General features: G+C 41.6%; 1 protein-coding gene across 2 annotated transcripts in view; it reads left to right on the top strand.

The window, feature by feature from the left end:
- LOC122966427 (mitochondrial import inner membrane translocase subunit tim16-like) overlaps window positions 1–23,235 on the top strand; it is a 115,893-nt gene that overhangs the window by 80,680 nt on the left and 11,978 nt on the right. For both annotated transcript variants that reach the window (XM_044330641.1, XM_044330639.1), the window contains exons 10-24: window positions 19,250–19,304; window positions 19,572–19,629; window positions 19,750–19,895; window positions 20,025–20,123; window positions 20,216–20,320; window positions 20,500–20,659; window positions 20,776–20,951; window positions 21,133–21,241; window positions 21,356–21,442; window positions 21,574–21,716; window positions 21,941–22,045; window positions 22,290–22,375; window positions 22,596–22,737; window positions 22,850–22,939; window positions 23,088–23,204. In XM_044330641.1, coding sequence (XP_044186576.1) covers window positions 19,250–19,304; window positions 19,572–19,629; window positions 19,750–19,895; window positions 20,025–20,123; window positions 20,216–20,320; window positions 20,500–20,659; window positions 20,776–20,951; window positions 21,133–21,241; window positions 21,356–21,442; window positions 21,574–21,716; window positions 21,941–22,045; window positions 22,290–22,375; window positions 22,596–22,737; window positions 22,850–22,939; window positions 23,088–23,204 — 1,678 coding nt within the window. The remainder of the gene's footprint in view (window positions 1–19,249; window positions 19,305–19,571; window positions 19,630–19,749; window positions 19,896–20,024; window positions 20,124–20,215; window positions 20,321–20,499; window positions 20,660–20,775; window positions 20,952–21,132; window positions 21,242–21,355; window positions 21,443–21,573; window positions 21,717–21,940; window positions 22,046–22,289; window positions 22,376–22,595; window positions 22,738–22,849; window positions 22,940–23,087; window positions 23,205–23,235) is intronic.

Below are 23,235 nucleotides of genomic sequence, written 5' to 3'. Positions count from 1 at the left end.
ACATGTCTCTTGAACTCCCCCCCCCCTCCAACCCACCACCTTCCGTATCCTTTGGACAAGGGACACTTTAGTTCCACTTGTTTAGCCATGCTTATGTATTTTGTGCAGTTTACTTTTTGATAGCAGTCTCCACACAGTCTGTGGCTCGTGCCTTTCTCCTGCTCTCTTTCCTCCTGCTCCTACTGTAGGAGTTATTGCCCATGTAACACACACACATACACACACGCACGGTACCATCTGCAAAGCATTACAGTAAATTGCAGGAATAGAGAAATGATTTCACACATGTCCTGCAGTGTCCAGATGTAGCTCCTCAGTCATAGCCGCAACTGAGTTATACATGTTAAGAAGAAATAAAGGGGATAAGAAATAAATCTTACGCTGCTGTACTTTAGCACACATGTATTAGGCTTAGAAAATCAGTGCTCCTTCCCTTCACTGACCCTCCACCTTTATCACACACACACACTTACTGCAAATCTCTGTGTGCAAACTACACCAGCAGTGCCGAGGTTATCCAGGTACACTGAGGGGGAGTTTGTTGGATGACGAGGAAGACCAGGGTCTCCAGAGCTCAGGTACTCAACGACTCACCTACAGACTGGCGACTGTCTGTCTCATTTGTGGCTCGATTTTTACAGCCAGCTGCTGAGCACACAGAACATTTCTCAGATTGAAAGTCAGCATGAACGGAAAGTTGCCACAGCGGGTTGTGAGATTAAAATAAGTAAATTGACCAATAAATACAGTGTTGCAGTGCCAACATGCATTATGGAGTGGTGATAGTGGGAACTTGGAGGAAAAAATACATAAAACAAAAAATGAATAATCTACTTAAATATATTTTCTGATAAAGATAAATTTCATTTGGCAGCAAAAAGCAACATATATTTGTGAAAGTTCGGAGCAGCTTTGGATGTTTCAGATTCTTGCAATTTTACAATGTAAAATAATATAATTTATGTTTTTCCAGATGGATTTATATTTTAAAAATTCAGATAGAAACTTGAATTTGATCTCTAGACCATCATTACAGGCATAATGATTCACAAAATTGCTAGTTCTATTCGACATTCAAGACATTATTGACCACGGTTGACTGCAGTTTTCTGATTTTAATACTTTTATTTCATTTTATATATTAATTTAACTATTTTATTATATTTTCGGTAAAGTTTATCTCCCTACACGATGGTTTAGATACTAAATTCATTCATTATTTGTTTATTTGATTTAATATTTATTTAATATATTTAATATTTAATAAAAAATGTTCAAATTTAAAGATATTCTATTTAAAAAAAAAAAAACAGAATCAGCCTATCGTGTTATTGTAGAATGTAAATTCCCACTCAAGTTGTTAAAACCAACAAATTCCCAGAGACAATACTGAGGACATGACCTCTAAACAGAATAGAGGACTGGTGGTATCATGATTCAGTAGACTGGTAATCCAGCAGAAGTGCTTGAGGATTTATCTGCATTTCCACCCACAATTTATTGTAACATTCCACTTTATTAAAGCGACTTTGGGATGAAAGAGTTGATTTTTTTTTTTTTTTACCCATTTAGAATAGTTTCTTAGCAGGAAAAAAAAGTTCTTTAAAACAGTCAACCAGATGTGGTGACAACAACATGAAACATCAAATCATCGCAACAACAGTGCACTGTAGTTTTCAACAAACACTGAAGAACATGTGTGGAGAATTGTTCCACTCATCATCCAACTATCCAACATAAAACACTGTACATTGTTACACCTCTACTCATCAAGTTTCGACTTCTTTTGAAGTGTCCACTCTGTTCTGCATTTATGTGACCAGAGCAGCAGAGCAGGAACGCCTTACTTCAGTCTGTTCCACATATTTGTACATTACAGGACAGTCGCAGGCGCTTGGTCGGAGGTGTAAATCACAGTCTAATGGTTGTAACAGCATTACTGCATGTGCTGTCAGCATGTTGGGCTTCTAATCACCCTGGCTCAGTAAAAGATGGTGAGGCAGCATCCAGCCCGCTCCATAACACTGCCCAGGGGGAACCAGTAAAACACTGGTTTGCTGCTGAGCCAACTGCAGCTTGCTAACACTTAAAAGCTAGAGCACTTATCCACACAGCACCATACTGGACTTTTAGGGAAGTGACACGGATTTCTTCTTCTTGTCCCTTTTTGTCTGTTTTTTCCTAAGGATGGCATCTTTCTTAAGTCCCCTCTCTACGAATTTACTTGTATTCTCACATTTTCTCTTTTTCTTTAATATTTTTTTTCTTTCACTCGTGTGCAACTTTGTGTTTTGTGTGTGTGTGTGTGTGTGTGTGTGTGTGTGTGTGTGTGTCTGTGTACACTCTGCTTAAGTGTTTTGTCAGCCAGACTTTCATCACCTTCTCTTTCCCCACCCTGTTAGGCCCTAATGCCCTCTGTTTTTTTGGATGCTTTGGTATCTCTAACATTTGCTTCATCATCTCTGACTCCACTCGACCTTTTCTTGCCTCCACGATATACACAAGCTTTTATACCTCAGCTCAATTTTATTTCATGTTCAGCTCTGCCTAATCTGCCTGCCTAATTTATGGATTTGATATGAATCACTTTAGATCTTGTGTACCTGTCACATGATTCATTCTTTGGCATGATTGTAAAATAGAAATTACTCTGGTGTATTACAAATCGGCGCACACTTTATTTTCTCCTGACGAAAGCTTTGATGTACTGGTATTAACTCCTAGTCCACACAGCAACAAAGAGCTTATCAGAAAGGAGCCGACTCTAAACAGACTAAACTGTCTTCATCCTCTCTTAGACTCTTAAAATTGCTCTCTCAGTCTGGTCTGCTTGTTCATACATTTTTAAGTTAGAACTTAGTTCCCAAGACCAACATCAGAGTTAGTGCGGTATTACTCAGCAATGATCTGTTCTTGCTTTGTATCGTAGGATATGTTTGTTTTGGATCTACAACACAGTTCATTTCTTGTGACAAATGACCACCTACTTTTTCCTGATTTTTTTATGTTCCTAATCACTTCAATTTTCACTGTAAACTGAATTATGTGTTTAGTGCATACTTGCTATAATGTATGCTGTGAATATATAGTATATAACAAAAGTATATAAGTATATATAATAGCAGTATGTGCTGTTGGGTTGCCCTTGACCCTGTGACCCAACAGCACATTACCTTCCTGCCAAAAACAAACACAGACCACCATGAAGACATAAATATAGTCGTACCACATAGTCATAGAATTCATAATCATGTCCATAGATCTATTCAGAAATATGAGCATGTGTCTCAGTTTGAGGTGTATGTGCTTTGTTGTTCACAACATGCCTGTGGCTTTTACATTTCAAAAAAGAGGTACGAGTGATTTAGGCAGACAAAGGAGTAAACCAGTGTCCCTGCAGAAGAACCAGAGGAGGTTCTTGATAGGAAGAGAGTAAGTGAGAATGAGAGTTTAGGAGAAATGTTCACCACAGAGTGACATTTCACTTATTCACTTACTCCCCACATTGTCAGTCAAAACAACAAACATACCTTCTTTCGAAGAATTGAAGTTAGCAGGAGGATCTTTTTACAGCGCCACAAAAAGCTTGAAGTGTCCATCACATTTCTTAAAACAGATTTTGCAGCATATTTTTTAAACCAAACAAGGCCAATTTATACTGAAAAGTCCAGTTTGTCATAATTTCCCCAATTTTTCCTCAGTGACAAAGCTCTGGTCACATAGACTAGAAAAAGACCAGCAGAATACTTGTTGCATAAGCTGAATACTTGATTGCATTTTGTCTTTTTGTGTTGTAAAGACATGTTTGCATGAACTGAATTAGTAAAGTACAAGTGTAAGTTGGATGTATGGGAGCAAAACAGCTCTATATGCAGTCCTATGAAGTTTTTAGATAATGATTACAATCTCATTTTGCAGTGGGCTGTTCCTTTAACATTACTTTATTACACTTAAGTGGTATGGGAATGTACAGAATAGGTCTTATTTCGCAATATTCAGCACAATTAATGAGCCCAAACACAGAGGGGGAGGGTGGGGGCGGTTGTTTTCCCATTAGCACAGCCTGGGAATGATCATCCGGGGTTATTTTCTGATGGAGCCCCAGTTCAACCCATGCTCATTATTCCCCCAGCCTCTCCGTGTCCTTTAGAGGCTTAGGTGAGAGTGTGAGTAGGTCCTTTGTTAGTGTTTAGTATATCTGCATATGTATTGGTATCTGTATTCATGTGTGTGTTTGTGCATGTGCAAGCCCTGCCCCCTCTGTCCGCAACTATATGTCTTGCTGTCACACATAAATATGTTCTGACGGCAGAATGTGTGGGCTGTCGTGAGACATGACCGGGTTTTCCTCACGAAGCCCGGGCTGATTTTCTTCCCACAGCGCCTTAGCACCCAGTAGTTAGCAAAAAACCGTCTATGAGAATGAGCACCACAGAGAGGAAAAGAAACCTGGGAAGGGAGAGGGAGAAGCTAGGAGCATCCATGGTTAATTAGTGGCTGCAATGGGAACCTGAGCATGACGGAGAAATATGGACAACAAAGAGGGGAATAATGAGTGTGTTCAAAGCAGAAGTTGTCACCGTTTGTGTGAGAACAAACACATAATGCTATAATCAAATGCACCGGATCAGATAAAAGTCCATACCTGTCTAAACATTAGGTGAAATGTTGACTTTTCCCACCTGTCCTCTCTTGCTAGCTTTACCCAGTATAAGTCAATCTGTAGAGGAACCTTTCATATATAACGCTATCATAGCAAGCGCACTTTATTTTATCTTGTTTACATACATCGCTGGTTACTTGGAGGAATACGTGTCCCATAGTGAACTTCATTTCCAGGGTGAAAAGGGCTCGGGGTGTCACCCAAAATATCATCTTGCCCTTTCTTACCATTTTTCTGTCAGACGGAGGGTCAGACAGGCTGTGTTAACGAACCTCGCTTTGGGAACACAGACTTGGATGTCATCATAAAAAAAAATTTCTGGCTCCCGTTTGTCGGCTTGTTTATTGTTTTGTTTGTGTGCTTTTTATTATTATTATGATTTTGGGCTGTTTGTCATTTCTCTCTGGTCCCCTTGTGGCATTTCGGCCTCATTAGAGCAAGCTGAGAGCTTCATGTGAGCTAGTTATGTCAATTAACAACATTAAAATGCCCTCAACACAAGAACCTCAAGAATCTGTACACTAAAGTTTTTGCAGTTGCAGGAGAAGTTTGTTTCTCTCAGAGGAGGGCGAGACAGCGAACACACAGAAACCTAGAGAGGTCAGACCAGAGTTCACATTGAGGTTTACTAGTCTGTTGACTCTGCGCATGCTGGCACTTCTCATTAAGGAGAGAGACGGAGACAGACAGCACAGCTGGGCCATGCACGCCTCAGAGCGGGACAAGCTATTAGTGTTCATTTTATTGTTAAATGGATGAAAACAATCCTGGGTTTACCAACGTATATTATCGAGCTGATTGAGAACATGTTTCCCTTAGCAAATCTATGATTCATATTTTTCATAGCCATTTAGCCTTCAAAGTCTTTTAAACTAGACGCATGTGGGCTCTGTGTCAGCTGTGTGGTATCCTGCATTTGTGGATAGAACAATTACGGCTGGTTATCTGTGCTCTCTTGAGCTAAAAGAGAGGGATTTCTGCTTATCACTGTGGCTCTGACAAGAGTGATAGAAGAGGAGAGAGTGCAGAGAGGCCTTAAGGAGAAGGGGTGAGATCCGAAGGGAAGAGGGTGGGGGTGTGGGGGGCGTGTGGGTGACCTCTGGTCGCTCAGTTGCTCTGAGGGTCATCAGAAGTGGCGTTTTCCCATGATCACCATTAACCAAGATGAGACATGATTTTTTTTTTTTTTCATTTTTTGCATTTGTTCTTTTTTTTCTTCTTTCTTTCTTGTTTACTCAACCATCCTTTGTTCCTTGTTCCTTTATATCCTCTTCCTTCATTTCCTCCTTTCCTCCCGTGCTCCCTCCTTCCTACCTCTCGGTCCCACTCGCACCCTGCAGTCTGGTATGTCAGGTATTGAGTAACAGCAGCATGCCTGTGGCTTTAGTGCGGGAAGCAAAGTGAGTGCAGCTTAGCTACAGTATGTTCACTATGACTTCACTGCTGTATTACAGAAACCCTATCAGAGAGATGAGAGCAACTATGTTGCACAGGTCACATAAGTTCAGCCCAGTGCTTACAGATGGGTCATTTACATGTTGTGATAAAATAGATCAAGGCGAACATTTATAAACCTATGCAGCAATATGTGATGTACAAATATCTTTTTATACACATTTGGTTCACTTTTTCTTTTTTTTAATTTGTTTCTAATCCCTTTTTGTGTTTATGCAGTCATAGTTTTTTGTGTCAGAGAGTGCAGATGGAGCCTTTCTTTCTGAGATGTAAATCTAAATTAAAGTGCTTGATAGAACCACAGAGTGAAAATAAAGATTTCCAAGCCTCTGACTCACAGTCAGTCTGATTCCATTCAGTCCAGTGGAGCAGCAGACAGAAATGTTTGGTCAACCCCCCCACGGACTTATCATCAGTCACATGGTGTGGTGGGAGCGTGCCTTGTGTGGAGGCACACGGCTCAATGCTGAGATCATCCACAGAGGACATTTTAAAAAACATTGTAAAATGTATAAACCTCAGTTATACTGAGCCACATGCACACACAGTATTACAGGTTTTCTCTTTGGCAGTAATTCTATACTCTCCTTCTGTCTCATTTCCCTATCTTTCAAAGTATTGAATACTTCTTTTACTATGTTACACTGCAATTTTCTACCACTGTTCATTGTTGTCCATCATTCAAACTGTGTGGTCTTTCCTTGATGCATTGTTTCCAAACTCTTGTGGCGCCATTACTGCCTTGCATGGATTTAGGCTTTATTTCTTGTCTCTCTGTGTTTTGTGATATTTTATGATGATACTGCGTCACTGTCAAAAGCCCTTTTGGGTTTTGCAAGACAATCAGCAAGTAGTTTAGCTTTAAAATTACCTGCTTAGTTAAATAAAGAAGGTTGAATAAAAACAAACACACAGGCGCACGTGAACAAAGATAACGAGCTTTCCTTCGGCCGCGACACAAAGCACTGATAACGTTAAGTTGAAATGATGGATGTGGCGGCCTTGACGTCGAGGAAAGGTCAAAGAGACGTTGATTCAATGAAAAGAAAGAGCAGGAGAGAGAGCATCTTGTTCCTATTGTTATCGGTATTAGAAGTGTCTCTCCGGCCTCTTCTGAGTTTGCGAGGCTAAAGCCCGTCTGAGTCCGACTCAACGCAACACGGTCGCCACTTAGCTTTATCCTCCAGAGGAATACGCATATGCTGTGTAAACAAATTGCTCAAAGCTCCCTTGTCATGCAGCGGTGGAAGGGCCCAGGCTGAGGCTGTATGTGGGCTTGTAAACGCCTGGTCAGCACTGCTCATTGTTACGAGATGGTGGCTCAATGAGCGCCACATAGACTGCACCGGGAGATCTCTCTTCGTCAAATGCATATTTTCTACTTTTTGTAAACCACCCCCTCCCCCCTCTCTATTTACTATGTAAAGTTCATACACTTGAAATGTTTGTAATGTATGACTGGAATACTAAACTGTGCATTAGCAATGGTTACTCTGCATGGGTGGTCACAAAACATGGTTTTCTCCTGACCAAGATACACACAATGATGGTGGAAAATGAGAACAAAAATGTCTGTGTGTGTGTGTGTGTGTGTGTGTGTATGTGTGTGTGTGTGTGTGTGTATTATAGGAATAGAAGTCAATCTTGTCGTACCAGTTGCAGCCCATCAGGGCGATCAAGTTAAGGCTACAGTAACAATCTCGTACTTTCTTTTCCTCCCTTTCTGTCCAATAACTCTCCCAGATGTGGCACGATAGAACTCAAAGCATTCTCATAAGGACACGTGCACGGACACATGTACACAGACGGTATGAAGACACAAATAGCTGTTCTGATTTACTACACAAATGTGATAGCAATCTTATCTCTTACTTCTCTCTGTCTCGTTTAGTTTCTCTCTTATTTTCTCCCTCCCCGCCATCTTTCACCGTGTCACTTGTAGTAAATCTGCTCTGTCCCGTGAGGTTTTTATTGGTTTTCACTGTACACATCCCTGCTTCGGTCATTAAAGCAGATGATTTAGTGTGGGTGTGTTGGACCCACTAACAGTAAAACACAAGCTTTCGTGCAAAGTTGGTCCACCCAGGACAAAGGGGGAAAGGTAAGGAGCAGGGCCTCCGGCCACAGCGAGGCTGAGGGTAAGATGCTGAAATAAATTTTAAATTGGCATACAGCGTGATGCGGGACAAGTATGTTTTGGATTCTCTTGCGGTGTACAGTTGATTTCATGTTTAACTTGATTTTCATGTTTGTACTCGAACTAAGCAATTTTATCAGCCAAGAAGTGAAAGCAACATCACAATTGTCACTCTGAAAAGAGGTGAACCTTTTTTTTTTGTGTTTCCACCAAATGTTGACTTTATGGAGATGCAAAAGTTTTTCATCCAGCAGGAGTGGAATGTTTGCTTTTAAGATATGAGACAGATCAGAAGTGGCGATAAGAGTGAAAAGTGGAGTTTTAGATGGACCAGAAAGAGCAAGTATAGACACATAGTCACAGCTAGCAAAGGCGTGTGTGTGTGTGTGTGGGTAGATGTATGTGTGTCACAGAGAGATGAGTCAGATCTCCTGTCGCTTGGTGCCCCAGATAAGAGACCCACTGGCTGGTAGACAGAGCAACTGATAAACGTTCCTCTGTTAACCAACTCTGATAAAGAAGAACTCGAAGACACCACGGAGTCAAAACAAGTGCAAATGACGATCGGTGAAAGGCGCTCTGTTGAACGCCTCAAGAATGTTTTTATAGCTCTAGTCGAGCAGAAACGGTGGGGGAAAAAAGAGAAAGTCTGAAGGAATTGTTTTAAGGTTTATGTTTCTCTCTTTATTTTTCTCACTCAGTCTCTCGAGTTGACCCTCTCACTCATTTGCACACACGTACTCAGGCTTTGCAAGAAAAACAAATATTAAACAGTAATGTTGTGTGTCTGTAAATTACTGGGTTTTATGGTTCTAGCATTTCCAATAATTCTGTCTTGGCTGTCTATGAAGGAAAGTCTCACACACATATGCACACACACACACACACACATACACTCAGTCATATACAGTAGAGCGAGTATGTTTTGAAAATGGTTTGGATCATCCAGTATGAGCTTTGGTACGAGGTCAAACGCTGCCATCGTTCAAAAGAACTTTGTTAAATGTCCAAGTCATGTGATATCACAGTTAACTTGTGGCGTCCTCCAAACCAACGGCTGGCTTGTTGCTCTTTAGCGGCCAAGTGTCCGTCCGAGGGCGACCACGGTCTGTTTAGCTGGACTGGATTTTAACAGGGCAGTAAGTCAGTCATCGAGCCTGTTATTGGTGGATTGTGTTTTTAAAGTGGACTTTATTGGGTGGTTCAGTGTGCGCATGGCAGAACAGCAGCAGTTTGGACTGTAGCCTTTCCACAGAAGGAAAAATAGGCTTGAGTGCACCTAACACTGACATCATCTCCAATTTGTTCCCTATAACAAATCAATGCACGGTGTGGAGCGACTGACTCACTGGAGCCAAGTCGAGGCTGAACTTATGATCATTACTTTTAAGTTATTCCTCTGGTATGCAGAATAATTACTATGGAATACATGATATCCATGTCTGATTTAGAGCATGAAATTTGTATTTTGTGGTTTATTCACTGAATTGAAGTGGATTTATACAGAATATTTTTAGGTCAGATACTGATACAGATTATGTGCAATTTAGATTTCCAATAATTATAGTATCTGCTGATTTATATCATACCATAAATGGTGTATTTTCCATTTGTCTTGTTATGATTTTTATTTATTCATCATTGATTTTCTAAAAATATATTCCCATGTCTTTGGCATTAACATTGGCGGTATGGCTTGCATGTGAAAGAGAGGGACTTTAATGGACTGCTAATGAAACACTCATATTTATTCTGAAGAGACAGACATTTGTTAATGAAAAGGAATGGAAAAAACATGATTCGCTTCTTTATTTTAACTTGCAAACTAACCTAAGTTTGCACTCACTGTGAGAGTCACGCACTAAGGGTGATGTTTTTGGAGCCTCGATGTTGCCGAAAGCATATTTCTTCAGACAATTGGTGTGCTGTCATGCAGGCATTCAGTGCTTGTTTCATTGTAAATTTCTGCAAAATTTATCTGTGCGTCATTGGCGTAGATTTTGCTGATTACAGCACATCTGTGAAGTACTAATATTGGATGATAATCCATCAACTGCTAGTTGAGAGTGCAAAAACAGCTTCCTCTGAAACATTTGGACCTCTGTCTGTGTTTAATGTTTAAAATGCAACCGTGACGAGAGCCGGACTTTCCTCCGGTGACCTTACAGCACAGATGGTCGTTATGGTCGTTACCCTCACCCCTTCTCTTTTTGTCCTCTGTGCCATCCTTTCCTCTCTCTTCTCTCGTCTGTGGCAGTCGTGGCTGCAGGTCGGTTCCCAGGCCCCAGCCAACAGGTTATTTAATGGTCATCTAGCCTGGGCCCTTGATGCTGAACCCCAGGGTTAACGCGGAACGTATCTCTTCCGGACCTCCGCAGCCGTCGACAAACCCTTTAGAGACACACCTCAGACATCGCAGATGCAAACACAGACTCAAGCACATGTCAGGATTGAAAACACACATACTTTTTAATGTCTGTCTGCAAGCTGTCTTACTTTTATCAAAGTGCATTCAAAAGATTCATGTTTCCTATTAAGAATTTTCACGCCTTGACCTCTCATTCAGTCTGTCCTACCCTGACACCTTTATGCCCACCCACATCCTGCTATTCCCACCCTCCCCCCTGCACCCAAGTCTACCCTTGAGCCCTCCCAGTCCACAAAGCAGCACTGGATGTCGAAGGTTTGAGTGCTTCTGCCAGTTTATGACCAGTGACCCGGCTGCTTTATGGCTCAGCCCGTCTGGACCAGTTTACCACGCATTTATACGTCTGCATGAGCGTTTGTATGTGAGAGAGCTTCTAATGTCTCTTATTCATCTCAGATAAGTAGAACTGCGTGTTTAATCGGTCTGTGTAGTCATACGTTCAACCAGTTGAAGCCCTGGGTTTCTCTCTCTGTGTCTCCTCTTGTAAAAATAAAGATTGGGGTTTCCTTTCTTCATGTCAACATTATGCAAAACAGACATGCTGTCCATCTTGCGGCCAGACAGCGCTGTGTGCTAAGTTGTCCCGCGATGTGTCTAAGTGTCTATTATGTTGTAAAGGGTTGTTTTTCTACACATACTTGATATTGTGTGAAGATCTGATATGTGGCTGATGCGTAATGGACTGTCTCGTTGCGGGGTCATTGTTTCCCCTGTGAGCAAGGATTAGCTGAGATGTGTGGCACTGATTGTGGCTGCTTGTGGCATTGTGAAGATTGAGCCGCACCGATGACAAGTTGGAATGGTAATGAAGCATTATTCTGTTTCTTGAGGACAGGAGGAAAATGACTGCTAAAGCTTTTGCATTTTTTTTCCCCCCCTTTGGCATTTTTTTTTTTGCATGCGGTTGTATGTGGAATTGGGAGCGTGTGGGGGGTGTCAGAGGGGTCAGTGCAGACCTGTTGACATGGGACTCACTGAGTTTAATTAAATCCTGAGCATGCCTATATGCACGTGCGTGTGTGTCTGTACATGTGTACGCCGGTTGTCAGGGGCCAGGGACGGGGCCCGGTGAAGCGAGGAGAGAGGGGAGAGCAGCCGCTTGGCAGCCCATCTGAGAGCCTCGTCACTTGGGCTCAGACGTGGCCACAGCTGGCCCCTCCACCAACAATCCTGGCTTTTCTTTCCCTCTCAGTAATGCAGTGCGTCAACTCTAATTCCCTTCTAATGAACTGGCTACTGAAGGTAGCTAAGCAGGCAGGCCCAGCGCACTTATTAAACACACGCACACTGGAAACTAAACACACACACACACACCTCAAACACAGAAGAGAAAGTATGTTGCACTTCAGTACATTTCAGTGCTCACCGGGGCGACTGTGCAGCTTGACTCAAACACCTGCTGAGCATCCTTGAACTCATCATGACTTCCAGGCTGCATTTACCGCCACCCCAAGCAGAGCTGAGTCTTAGCTTTTAATAACCTTGCTGGAGTTTGAGCTTGTAGACTTAAGGATCTGTTTCTTCATCTCTGAATAACCCAAAAGGTTGTTAAATGACATTTACAGCTTATTTAAAGGTATTCACAGATATGTCAAAGACCATCTGGATGAAAAAACACTCCATTCGATTAAAAAAAAAAAAAAAAATTCCCCTGCTCATTTTCTTTTTATAAGTTACTGTATATTTGTCTACATTAATGTTACTTTCCATTGTTTCATATTTTGGATACAAGATGTTCTGTGTCATACAAAATGAGGAAGGACATAAGTAATTTTTGGCTACACATATATATTACTGTAGGAAATATAGTTGCAACTTGGGGAAACTGGTTAAAAATCTTTCCTTTTTTTTTTTACATTAACTGTGTTAAATGACCTTCTGGGTTGTTCAAAGATTTTCAGGGAATTATCCGTGAGGAAAAACAGATGCTTAGCCTTGTGATTTGAATGTAATTATGATACATGAAAGGTTCAAACCGGGGCTATTAAAACCAAATTATCATTCTCTTAACCATCTCGTGTCCAGAAACAAATGAGAAATAGAGCCACATGTAAGTCAGGTGGCAGACAATCAGGTCTGAAAGTTTGATCCCCTCTATGGGAATGAAGTGTGGACAACCATATGAATTTGGGTTTAATGCTGGTGTAACTGTGATGTAGCATCCAACCATTGTGAGATTGAAGCTGCCCTCGCTGTGACCCTGTGGTTTAGCCTCTGTAGTGCAGGCTTTGGAGCTCTGATGGCGCTAATGGAAACATTTCTACACATTCAGACGGCATGAGTGCAGAGGTTTGATTCCTCTGTGTAACTTGTGAGTTTACAAAGGTGACAAAGTTCATTAGTTGTGATGTATTGTTTATATGCTTGCTCGGGCATTTCTGCTCATTTATGATGCTTTTAAGTCTGAATTGCCAAACCATTTGTTGGCTGTTTTGATGATCTTTCCATGATCTTAAACTCAGTTATAGACTGTATTTACCATCGTCTCTAATTCTCTGTATGAAAATGTTTCACATTCTTAAACCACACTAGAAACCAACCCAGGATTTACCATCCTGGAGATGGCTTCACTGGTCCAGTGTTGTTCCGTTATGAATCCCTTTTAATCAGCAGTGGATTATTCCGCACTGGTCCTTCCATTGTCTGGGAAATGTGAAGACCCATGGGCCTGCAGCCTAAGTGTGCTTAAAACCATTAGCTGTGTCCAATACCCTTACACAAGAGTAATAACACTGGAACAGCAAGAGTGTCTGTCACAGAAAACAGTAAAGACAGGAAGAGGGCCGGGTTATCATAAGAACAAATGAATAATCTGCTGGTCATATGACGTGTCGTTATCAGATAGCGATCATGAAGATAACTTAAGACAATGAAAAAGCGTGTGCTCATATGATCATACTTTTAAATGGGAGATACAGCTCTTTAGTTGCAGTTCAACATACCAAATAGTTTTGCTGATTCATTTTCTACACTATCAGATCTGCCGCATCAGTGATAGTGTGTATGTGTGGGGAAGATAAAATAAGGCCTAAAATGTTATTGAAAATGAGTGGATGGTGTTAAAATTGATTTACAGTTTCAATTTATTAAATGAAAATAGCGGAGATTAACAGATAACCTCATGTTCTAGTATTTTTGAAATGCCTTTTTTCTTAAATGTGAACACTAACACATACAGCCAACACAACAGCACCCAAATTCAACAACACTTAAGATTTGAAGAAAAATCTATGATGATATTTGTGTCAACCACAGTTTGATATTAAATTATTTCACCAACACAACTAAATCCTACAGCTTCTAATATCTATATAGCTAATATCTAATCTTCTTTTTTGGCATTACTATTTGCCATTTTTGCCTTTAATTTACAGTTTGAGAGACAGGATTGGGATTGAAAATGCTGACGTTGCAGTTATGTAGTGTGCGTATCAACCAATAGGCTCCCGAGGCGCCAAAATATGTCGACTTTGAGTTATTGAACCTCACAAAATAAGACCTTAGCTGTCATTGACTATGAAGCCATAAAGAATATTGTAACAGTGTGTTGACCTAATGTTTACTGGACCTACTGGGGAAACTAATATGCACCCTCACACTCAAACTCAGAAATCAGTGAATCGAAGAAACAACACATGCACTGTTTTTGCTGTGACCCACCCCGAGTGTTCCTGCGACCCTGTGTGATAATCCAAACATTGTTTTATGGCCACAGCAGCTCTAGTTTCACTCTGCCCGACAGGAGGGCAGAGGCGAGCCTGTACGGCAGAACGAGCTGCAGGCCTGCGGTCTGTGAAGGCAGGAGGGCTGATAAAGCGGACTGTCGGAGTTCACAGTTCGTGCTCAGTGATAGTGCCGCACCACTCACTCACTCCCACTGAATGGGATGACATAACCGAGGGACTGAAAAGGAAGAAGGGAGGGGGGTGGATGACAGAGAAGAAACGAGTCTGCACAGAATACATCATTTGTAATGGGTGGAGATTTATTCTGTATGACCTTTAGATGAGCCAGAATTAGAGCTGATCGATATTAGCTCATCAGCATATAGTTTGACCAATAAGTAACAAGAATTTGTAATACAGAAATGCCAAAGATATGTTTAGGGTGGTTTAGAAACAGTGTCACCATTACAAAGTTTGTCTACCAAAGAGCACTGACGTGTTAATTTTTTTGATTCTGTAATTTAAACCTTATGAGGGAAAATTGATTATAATCATGCTTGTCTACAACTGTAATCTCCAAAATATATTATAATTTTTTTTAGTCTTTGATAACTTGATTTTAAAAATCTTCAAATTCAGAAGTCTGTCCACCTAAAATTGAGAAATAGACGACCAGCTGCTTTGTTTTGCTTTCATATTCCACGAACGGCTCCTCTCTCTTTCTTCTCTACTTTCTGACCAGCGCCTACCTGGTCGGCTGGAGCTTATTGTGCTGTCTAGTGTGTGTTTTTAGCACTACGTCTGGTCTAGCTAAAGGTCATGATCTCATATGACAGAGAAAGGTCCCTTTGACTGATACTGATCTGGTCATAGCTGCTATAGCTCAACCCATAACCTTATACCTCTACAGGCTGCTTTCATTAGCTTCACCTATATACTGTACATAATACGGTGCTGTGTGTGTCCGATGCTATCACCGCGCCTCGACTTGCCTATATGTGCTCACACAAGCTTACAGCGTGTGTTGGTGTGTGTGTTCATGTGTGTTGTGCGCATACTTTTTCATATTTTGTCACGCTGGTAAGCACATAGATGGTGCGTGCACAGGAATGAACCATGTGTGACCGCAACGTTTTCTCATAATACAGTGATTATCTCTTCACCTTAATGTGTTTCTGGAAGGATTTTGTGTATGTGTCGATATATGTGTGTTTCAGTCATTTGATTGCGGTGCCTGTTGTTGTTGTTGTTGTTGTTGTTGTTGTTGTTGTTGTTGTTGTCGTCACAGACATTTTTGCTCGGTCAAACTCTGTCAACTGTAGGTTTTCTCTTCTCCATAATCTCAGCTACAGATGCCCTATCACATGCATTCCCTGCTTTAAACACACACACACACACACCCTTTTTGTATCTGTCTATCATCATATCCATTTGTCTGGCCCTCCATTAGTCAGTCATTCCAGTATCTTTTGCGTTATCAAACGACAACACGTTCTCATAATCATAATATACCTGGGCTGGCTCAGGCTCTGGCATACATGCCCACACACAGATGCACATTAGAGTAGAGTAATATACCCATCATATCTGCTGGTGCTGAAGGCTGCTGTCATGGGCAGAAGGTCATTTTATGATGTGCGCTTGAGTCTGTGCGAGAGAGCGGCGTGAAGCGATGGCAGACGATGCGCGGAGACGGACTCTCTCCCTCGCTTTCTGTCTTGTGTAAACTCCGATAGGAGCGGAGTGCCAGTGACAGACTGAAGCCAGGAGGATTTCTGGAGCATCAGGGGGCTCATCGCTGAGTGGTGGAAGAGTTGGAAAGGTGTTGAGACTTTAGTGGAAGCAGATAGCCCTGACAGTATGAGACTTGGAAGTACTAAATTGTCGTTTTATGGAGTTAAATCTTTTCCTGGTGGAGTGTTTTTTAGCTGTTGCTCATGTTATCCAGATGATTTTTTTCTCTCTCTCTCTCTCTTATCCTGTAACTCAGAAAAGATTTATCGTTTTTTTTGACTAATTAGCACGTGTGTGTGGTTAAACCTGTTTCAGTCACACACCTACTGAACTGAATAAAGCTTATGTCTGGATTAGTGTGTCAGGCCGGATTCGGTATTACACACACACACACACACCTATTTATGACATCTCTTCTAAGAGTATGAATGAGGTCTGTAATTGTTGTTCTTTTCATTCACAATCAGCCCATGTGATTGTGATCTGCACCAACGAGCTTACTCCCACACTTAACCCTGCGTGAGCATATAACCACACGTTATTAAGCTGTGTTATTAGCACATGTATGTATGTGTGCTTGTACATCTGTGTGCATGAATGCGTGCTTGCATGTGTAATGTGTTTTCCTGTGTGGGAAAATAGGCTGGTGAGGTGGAGCATGAAAGTGATAGTAAACAGAGGCCATTATCAGTGATAAAGCTCCGCTCCTATTACGTGGCTGTTTGACTTGTATGTTTAGTGTGAGAAAAGCAGAGATAAGGAGAGGAGAAAGTGATGGCAATTTAGAGGAATAATTGGGATTGGAGGCATAAAGAGAGCACAGGGTGAAAGGTAGTGTTGTTGACTAGGAATGGGGAAAGAGTTTGGGAGAGGAAGGCAGGCAGCGAGAATGGAGGGGTGTGGGAATGGAGGCGTTTAGGGACTCCCTGCGGACTGACTCGGACATGGGAACACACAGTCACCCTAACGAAGCGTGGCCGCCCCTCGCTGACTTCACAGGCTGTGGATAGAGGGGAGGGAGAGATGTAAGAGGCATGAAGAGGAACAGGTCTGGGACAGGTCTAGTTTGTTGGTGAAGCAAAGACAGTGAGGGTGAAATAGAGAGCTTCCTGATAACAAGCCAGCTCCATGTGTGTCTGCTTCAATATGACATGAATACCTTGGATGGAAAAAAAAAAGCATTATTATGACATTTGTGGTCAAAAATGCAGTCGCAAATTTGTCTCAAAGAGTTTTATGTTAATGGGGAGAAAAAGTTACAATAATGTCAGAGTAAGAGGCTTGACTATAAAAAGTTTTTTTTATATGATTTTTTTAAATGATGCCCCTTAGCATGTACTCAATGATACAGAATGCTAAAGTCTATGTGCGGCGCCACATAATAACCTAGACTACTTGTCCCTCTTGTCAATCATTCTGCAATCATATAAAGCAGCAGCTTTGTATAGCCTAATTTGATTAACTCAGGAATATTGGATACTGGATAATTTCCACTTGGCAGGCTAGTTTATCAAAAAAATGTAACAGATTCACAGTCATGACTGGCATTCAGTGGTTTCTCTGACTGCAATTACTGGAAACTGCAGAGAGCAAAATTACTTCTTAAAATGTGACAAAAGACTAAAATGAAAATGATCCTTCTCACTTGGAAAAGATTCATAAATGGAAAAAAAAGGATATGAGCTGTTACAACCGCAGGATCATTGCAGCTAGTTTTTAGTAACAGACTTGTGTAAGTTCGTTTGTCAAAATGTGAAAATCTTCCTTCGTTTATTTTTTTCTTTCAAGTGTCAAATTCATACAAATAGACACACACACACTCTCTTTCTTTCTGTCACTCTCACACGCAGTATAAGCCATCGCGTGTCACCATGAGCAGTCGCTTAAGATACCCAAACTTAGTCTGTCATTATGCTGTCATACTTGGAGCATTACATCACCGCTCTGTCATTCTCAGTTGATGTGGAGGCAGCCGAGTGGCGTTTCTCTAGAATAGTACCATTACACAAGGTCGTCATCATAAGCCAATCACTGGAAATGCCTCTCCTCTTCAGTCAGCCTGTCTCAGCCCTGTGATGTGAAGTGGTTAGATCAGCCAGCACTCTGTCCTCTTCCTCTGACTCTGGACCAGCTCTGGAGAAAAATACAGTATGCTGACTGTTCGCTCTTGTTGATGAAGGGAGGGAAGAGGAGAGAGTTCTGAGCATACAGTACGGGGAGAATATAAAAGGGAGATTTGCCAGCCTTTCCTGGGCAAGTATGCCTCTGTCTAAGTTATGATTTCCTGTTTGGTTTGGTTACTCCAGCCAATTGTACTTTCCCCATTTAGTTAAAATCCCATTCAGTTTCCTCAATCTTATTACCTCAGATCATGAGAGGAGGCAGGTGACTGTAGCCTTCATGAGGCCTGCCTGGGCCAAGGTCGAGCTATAACAGTTACTCTATTGGATCGATCGATCGACAGAATTTATCAGCAACTATTCTAATTTATTACAATTTATTGTTATTATTATTTCTCAAGCAATAATGTCAAACATTATCAGGTTGCAGCCTCTCAATTGTGAGGATTTGTTGCTTTTCTTGGACTTATGTGACAGGAAATTCAATATCATTGGGTTTTGGACTGTTCGTCTGACAAAACAAGTCATTTGTAGATGTCAACTCAGGCTGTAGGAGATTGACGATGGGTGTTTTTCACTGTTTTTTGACGTTTTGTTGACTAAAATGCATCAGTTAAATGAAGAAACGATCATTGAATTAATTCATAATGAACAAGACATTAGTTTAACTATGATTCCTCATGTGCTCAGTGCTGTTTTTTCCCTTTATAATAAGCTTTATAGCTTTAATGGTGTAAAATGAAATCACAGTGAATGGTTTTGAGTGAATATGATTGAGTCTGACTGTGAATTTGTTTAACTGAACATGTTGAACATTTTTTTCCCTGAAGAGAAAATTTATGGAAAAACTTCTGTGTGCCCACTTTTGCCCCCCAATTGGGCATTTTGCTCCATCTAGTGGCGCCGTAATAAAACTAGACACTGTGACATATTTAAAAGTTTGTGTGATAGTAAGTGTGCATAATCAATGTGCAAACTCTAAGCTTAATTTGAATGTTTTTCTCTCCATTCCTTTCTTCTCCTTCTTTTGCCTCTTTGCCCTTTCAGGACGCTGATCCCTCTGTTTGATGACGACACTGGTCTGCTCATACTGGCTGGCATGGTAAGATGTAGATCAACCGTCTATGTAAATATTTAGGCCTTAAAAGTTTTATGTAGTTACATAGCAATCAGGACCTCAGCAGTTTGGACTGTTACGTAATTTAAAGGTCAACCGTCATTTCTGTGATTTAGATTCTATTTTTGTGCTGATAAATATCTTGGGTTGACGGAAGATTAAGTTTGAAGTATTTCATTCTCTGATTCAACAGATTAAACAGTCATGCTTTGTAATACAGTGTATGATTTACTGATGTTCTCTTCTGCACAGGGAGACACTGTGGTTGATTGCTTTGAAGTCTCTGCCTCGGAGCCTTTCCTCTCTCAAGGTAAGAGTTGGTCATCTGTTATCATTCTGTTCGGATTATCACAGCCTCCCTCCTAGTGTCTGATCCCTTTCTTTGCTTTTTTTTTATCATGTTTTTCATCTCGTAATTTTATTTCCGTAGTGAGCCACTGTCTGACCGATGTCTCGACACGAGGGGTTGCCATGGTACCCAAGCTGGCATTGGATGTCATGTCCTGCGAAGTGATGCGTGTGCTTCAGCTGACAGACAGTTGCATTGTGCCAATCAGTTATCAAGTCCCTCGCAAGGTGCGCAAAAGCACAGCACTGCTGACATACCCGCACACACAGCAGATTTATAACACATGCAAGTAATTTACATGTTTGCATTGGTGTTTTCATGCACATGTGTGTGTGTGTGCTGTGTGTATCTTCCAGAATTCAGGCCAGGAGTTTCATGCAGACCTTTACCCAGACACAGTGGGCACAACACCGGCTATGTCTGCTGACGAGTGGTGGCAGGGAGGGAACAAGCAGGTAAACAACACACACTCCATGTCAGTAACAATTTTTTTTACAGTCTTTACATTGTACGGACATTTCAAACAATTAGCTCTGTTTGTCCTCAGGTGGAGAAAGTCAGCCTCCAGCCAGACAAACGGCCCAAACCCAAGGCTCCACCAGCCAGTAAGACACCTGCAAAGAAGGAACTGGCCAGTGGGGGGAGCAAGGAGGTGAGAGACACATCTGTAGAAAATGTTTTCGTATGAAATGGTCTCAACTTTTAGCTAACCAAGGATTAAATTCTCTAAAAGCATCTGATCATTAAGGAGTTATTGACTTCATGTCAGGAGATGATATAGTAAAAATTTTACACGATTTGTTTTCTGACACATAACATTCTGTTAAACAGGATCCGGCACGTGGCTGCTCCATCTCCAGCAGTCCTCTCAGCACTCCAAGCAGCAGCGCTGCCCCGTCCCGCTCTCCCTCCTCCACCTCGGGCCTCTCCTCAGGCTTCCTCCCCTCCCCCAGTCCCAGCCAGAATGCCAAGACTATCCAAAGCCTGCTGGGTATGACCACACAAACAGACAGACACACCTGACATATCTTCATTCTGATGTTTGTCATTTCATATTCACGTTTCTTCACTGACAATGCTGTTTATTTAAAATGACCTCTGATTCAGGGCCAACCTCCAAGTTCCGTCACATCCAGGGTGCAGTGATGCACAGAGACACACACATCACCAACATACGAGGCCTCAACCTGACTACGCCGGGCGAGTCCGACGGCTTCTGTGTCAACCGTCAACGTGTGGCAGTGCCCCTCGCCATCTCCGGGGGCCAGATCGCCATCCTTGAGGTATGGAAGCAGCTAGAAACAGACTGAGAAGTCATGTTGATTTAGAAAAACTGCAGAGTGTCTCCAAGTTAAGTCTCTCTATTATCCCATTAAAACCAATGTACAAGATGATCATTTTGGTTGAATTATTTTAGAAAATGAGACTATTGTATGTTTGTTATATATTTATCTCCTCTTCCAGCGTTCTCAGCCAGGCAGGCTGCCAGACACAGCTTTCCCCACCATCCAAAACTCTGTGAATGTGTCTGACCTCTGTTGGGATCCCTTCAACACACAACGGCTTGCTGTGGGTGGGTAAATGCGTCTACTGTATATATTTGAGCTGTATGCTGGACTGCTCATTGTCTGTGTTATTACTGTAAGTGCATGAGTGTGATGCTTGTCTCTCTCTCTGACCTTGCTAGCTGGTGATGATGCAAAGATCCGGGTGTGGCAGGTACCAGAGGGAGGGCTGAAAGAGACCCTGACTGAGCCTGACCTTATCATGCAAGGTAGGATAGCCTCCACAAAGGGCACACTACTGAAATCACTTGAATTCAGTTTTCTTTATAATAGATTGTTGATTGACAAGTCTGACAAAGAGAAAGTCAAGCTGATTGACAGCTGCTGTGACCCCTTGTAGGCCACTTGGAGAAAATCTACTCCATCAAGTACCACCCTTTGGCCAGTGGACTCCTGGTATCTTCCTCATATGATCTCACAGTCAGACTGTGGAACATTGAGAGCGGAGAGCAGGTCAAGCTCCTCACTGGACACGAGGACCAGGTGGGTGATCAGGAACCACTTAAATTTTAATCTTGAAATACAAGACTACTGAAAAACTATTAAATCAAAGCTCAGTCTGAGTTTAAAAAGTTTTCATTCAGCCATGATGAGAGGATAAATTAAGGAAAGTTTGTTAAGAAAGGATCATAGTTGTAGATGTCAAATGTTTATTTTGAATACCCCTGAGTTTCTTCTTCTTGCCCTCTCTTGTGGTTCATGTTCAGGTTTTTGGCATGGCTTGGAGCCCAGATGGCAAACTCCTGGCCACAGTGTGCAAAGATGGGAAAGTTCGCATCTATGACCCTCGCAAGTCCACTTCACCTGTGCAGGTACATACATCACAAAGGGCAATATGGTAGAATACAGCCATAAAGAGATGAGATTTGTCTCATAATCCCCTCTCATATTGATACTTAAATATTTCAATATATCAAAACAACTTTGAGTTGTTAATATTTATGATGAGTTGGGGTAACTAAGAGGTGCTCTTACACAGAAAGAAATGCAAAACATAGCTTTTTTTGTTCCATTAATACATCTTTCACACGTAAATGTACTGTTTTCGGTTTTTAGGAGGGTCCAGGTCCTGAGGGCCACAGAGGAGCTCGTGTGGTGTGGGTGTGTGAGGGCAAATACCTGCTTGTGTCAGGATTTGACAGGTACTGAACACAACTTGACCTTTAAAGTATCATAAATCAGGCACAAAAAAGAAATAAATAAATAAAATAAAATAAAAAAAAAAATATATATATTTATTTGAGTTATTTCAGTGACATTTGCTGGCGGTTTTAACAATATAAAGGTGTGTGAGCTTTCTACCAAAGTCCTTTATTATATTAAAACATCTAAACAATCCACCCTCTTGTCTTGCCTCTGCAGTCGCAGCGAGAGAGTACTCTACCTGTATTCTGCTGAATCCCTGTCCTCCGGAGCCATAGCCAGCACTTCTGTGGACGTCTCCCCCTCTACACTCATCCCTTTTTACGACCCCGACACCAGTGTGGTCATCCTCACTGGAAAAGTAAGAGCATTAACAACTACTTGATGGAATCAACAGCCATTGTTGCCACAAGTTTCATGTTGCATAAAATAAAAATTTGATGTAACATTTAAATGTTTCATCCATTTTCCAGGGCGACACCCGAGTGCACATTTATGAGCTGGTCCCTGAGACTCCCTACTTTGTTGATTGCAGCAGTTTTAACTCTCCTGAGCCACATAAGGTACTGGGCTGATCTCCATTACTTTTCTTACTTTTCTTTTTCATATGTTTTAATGTATCAGTCAGTCACCACACATCTGCATACATGCTTACTCTTAGCAGTCTGTTTTTTGTCTCTAGTAGATAACCTGGTTGTTTCATTTCTGCAGGGCTTGGCCTTTCTTCCCAAGACAGAGTGTAATGTGCGTGATGTGGAGATAGCTATGGGACTAATGCTCACCAAGACAACCATAGAGCCGGTGGCCTTCAGAGTGCCACGTGTCAAGGTGAGCCAACGCCACCACCTAGTGGACACAT

This window comes from Thunnus albacares, chromosome 17 (genome assembly GCF_914725855.1).
Source record: "Thunnus albacares chromosome 17, fThuAlb1.1, whole genome shotgun sequence".
Classification (NCBI taxonomy): Eukaryota; Metazoa; Chordata; class Actinopteri; order Scombriformes; family Scombridae; genus Thunnus; species Thunnus albacares.
The sequence above is the reverse complement of the archived record's forward strand: the minus strand, read 5'-3'. Positions and strand labels throughout refer to the sequence as shown.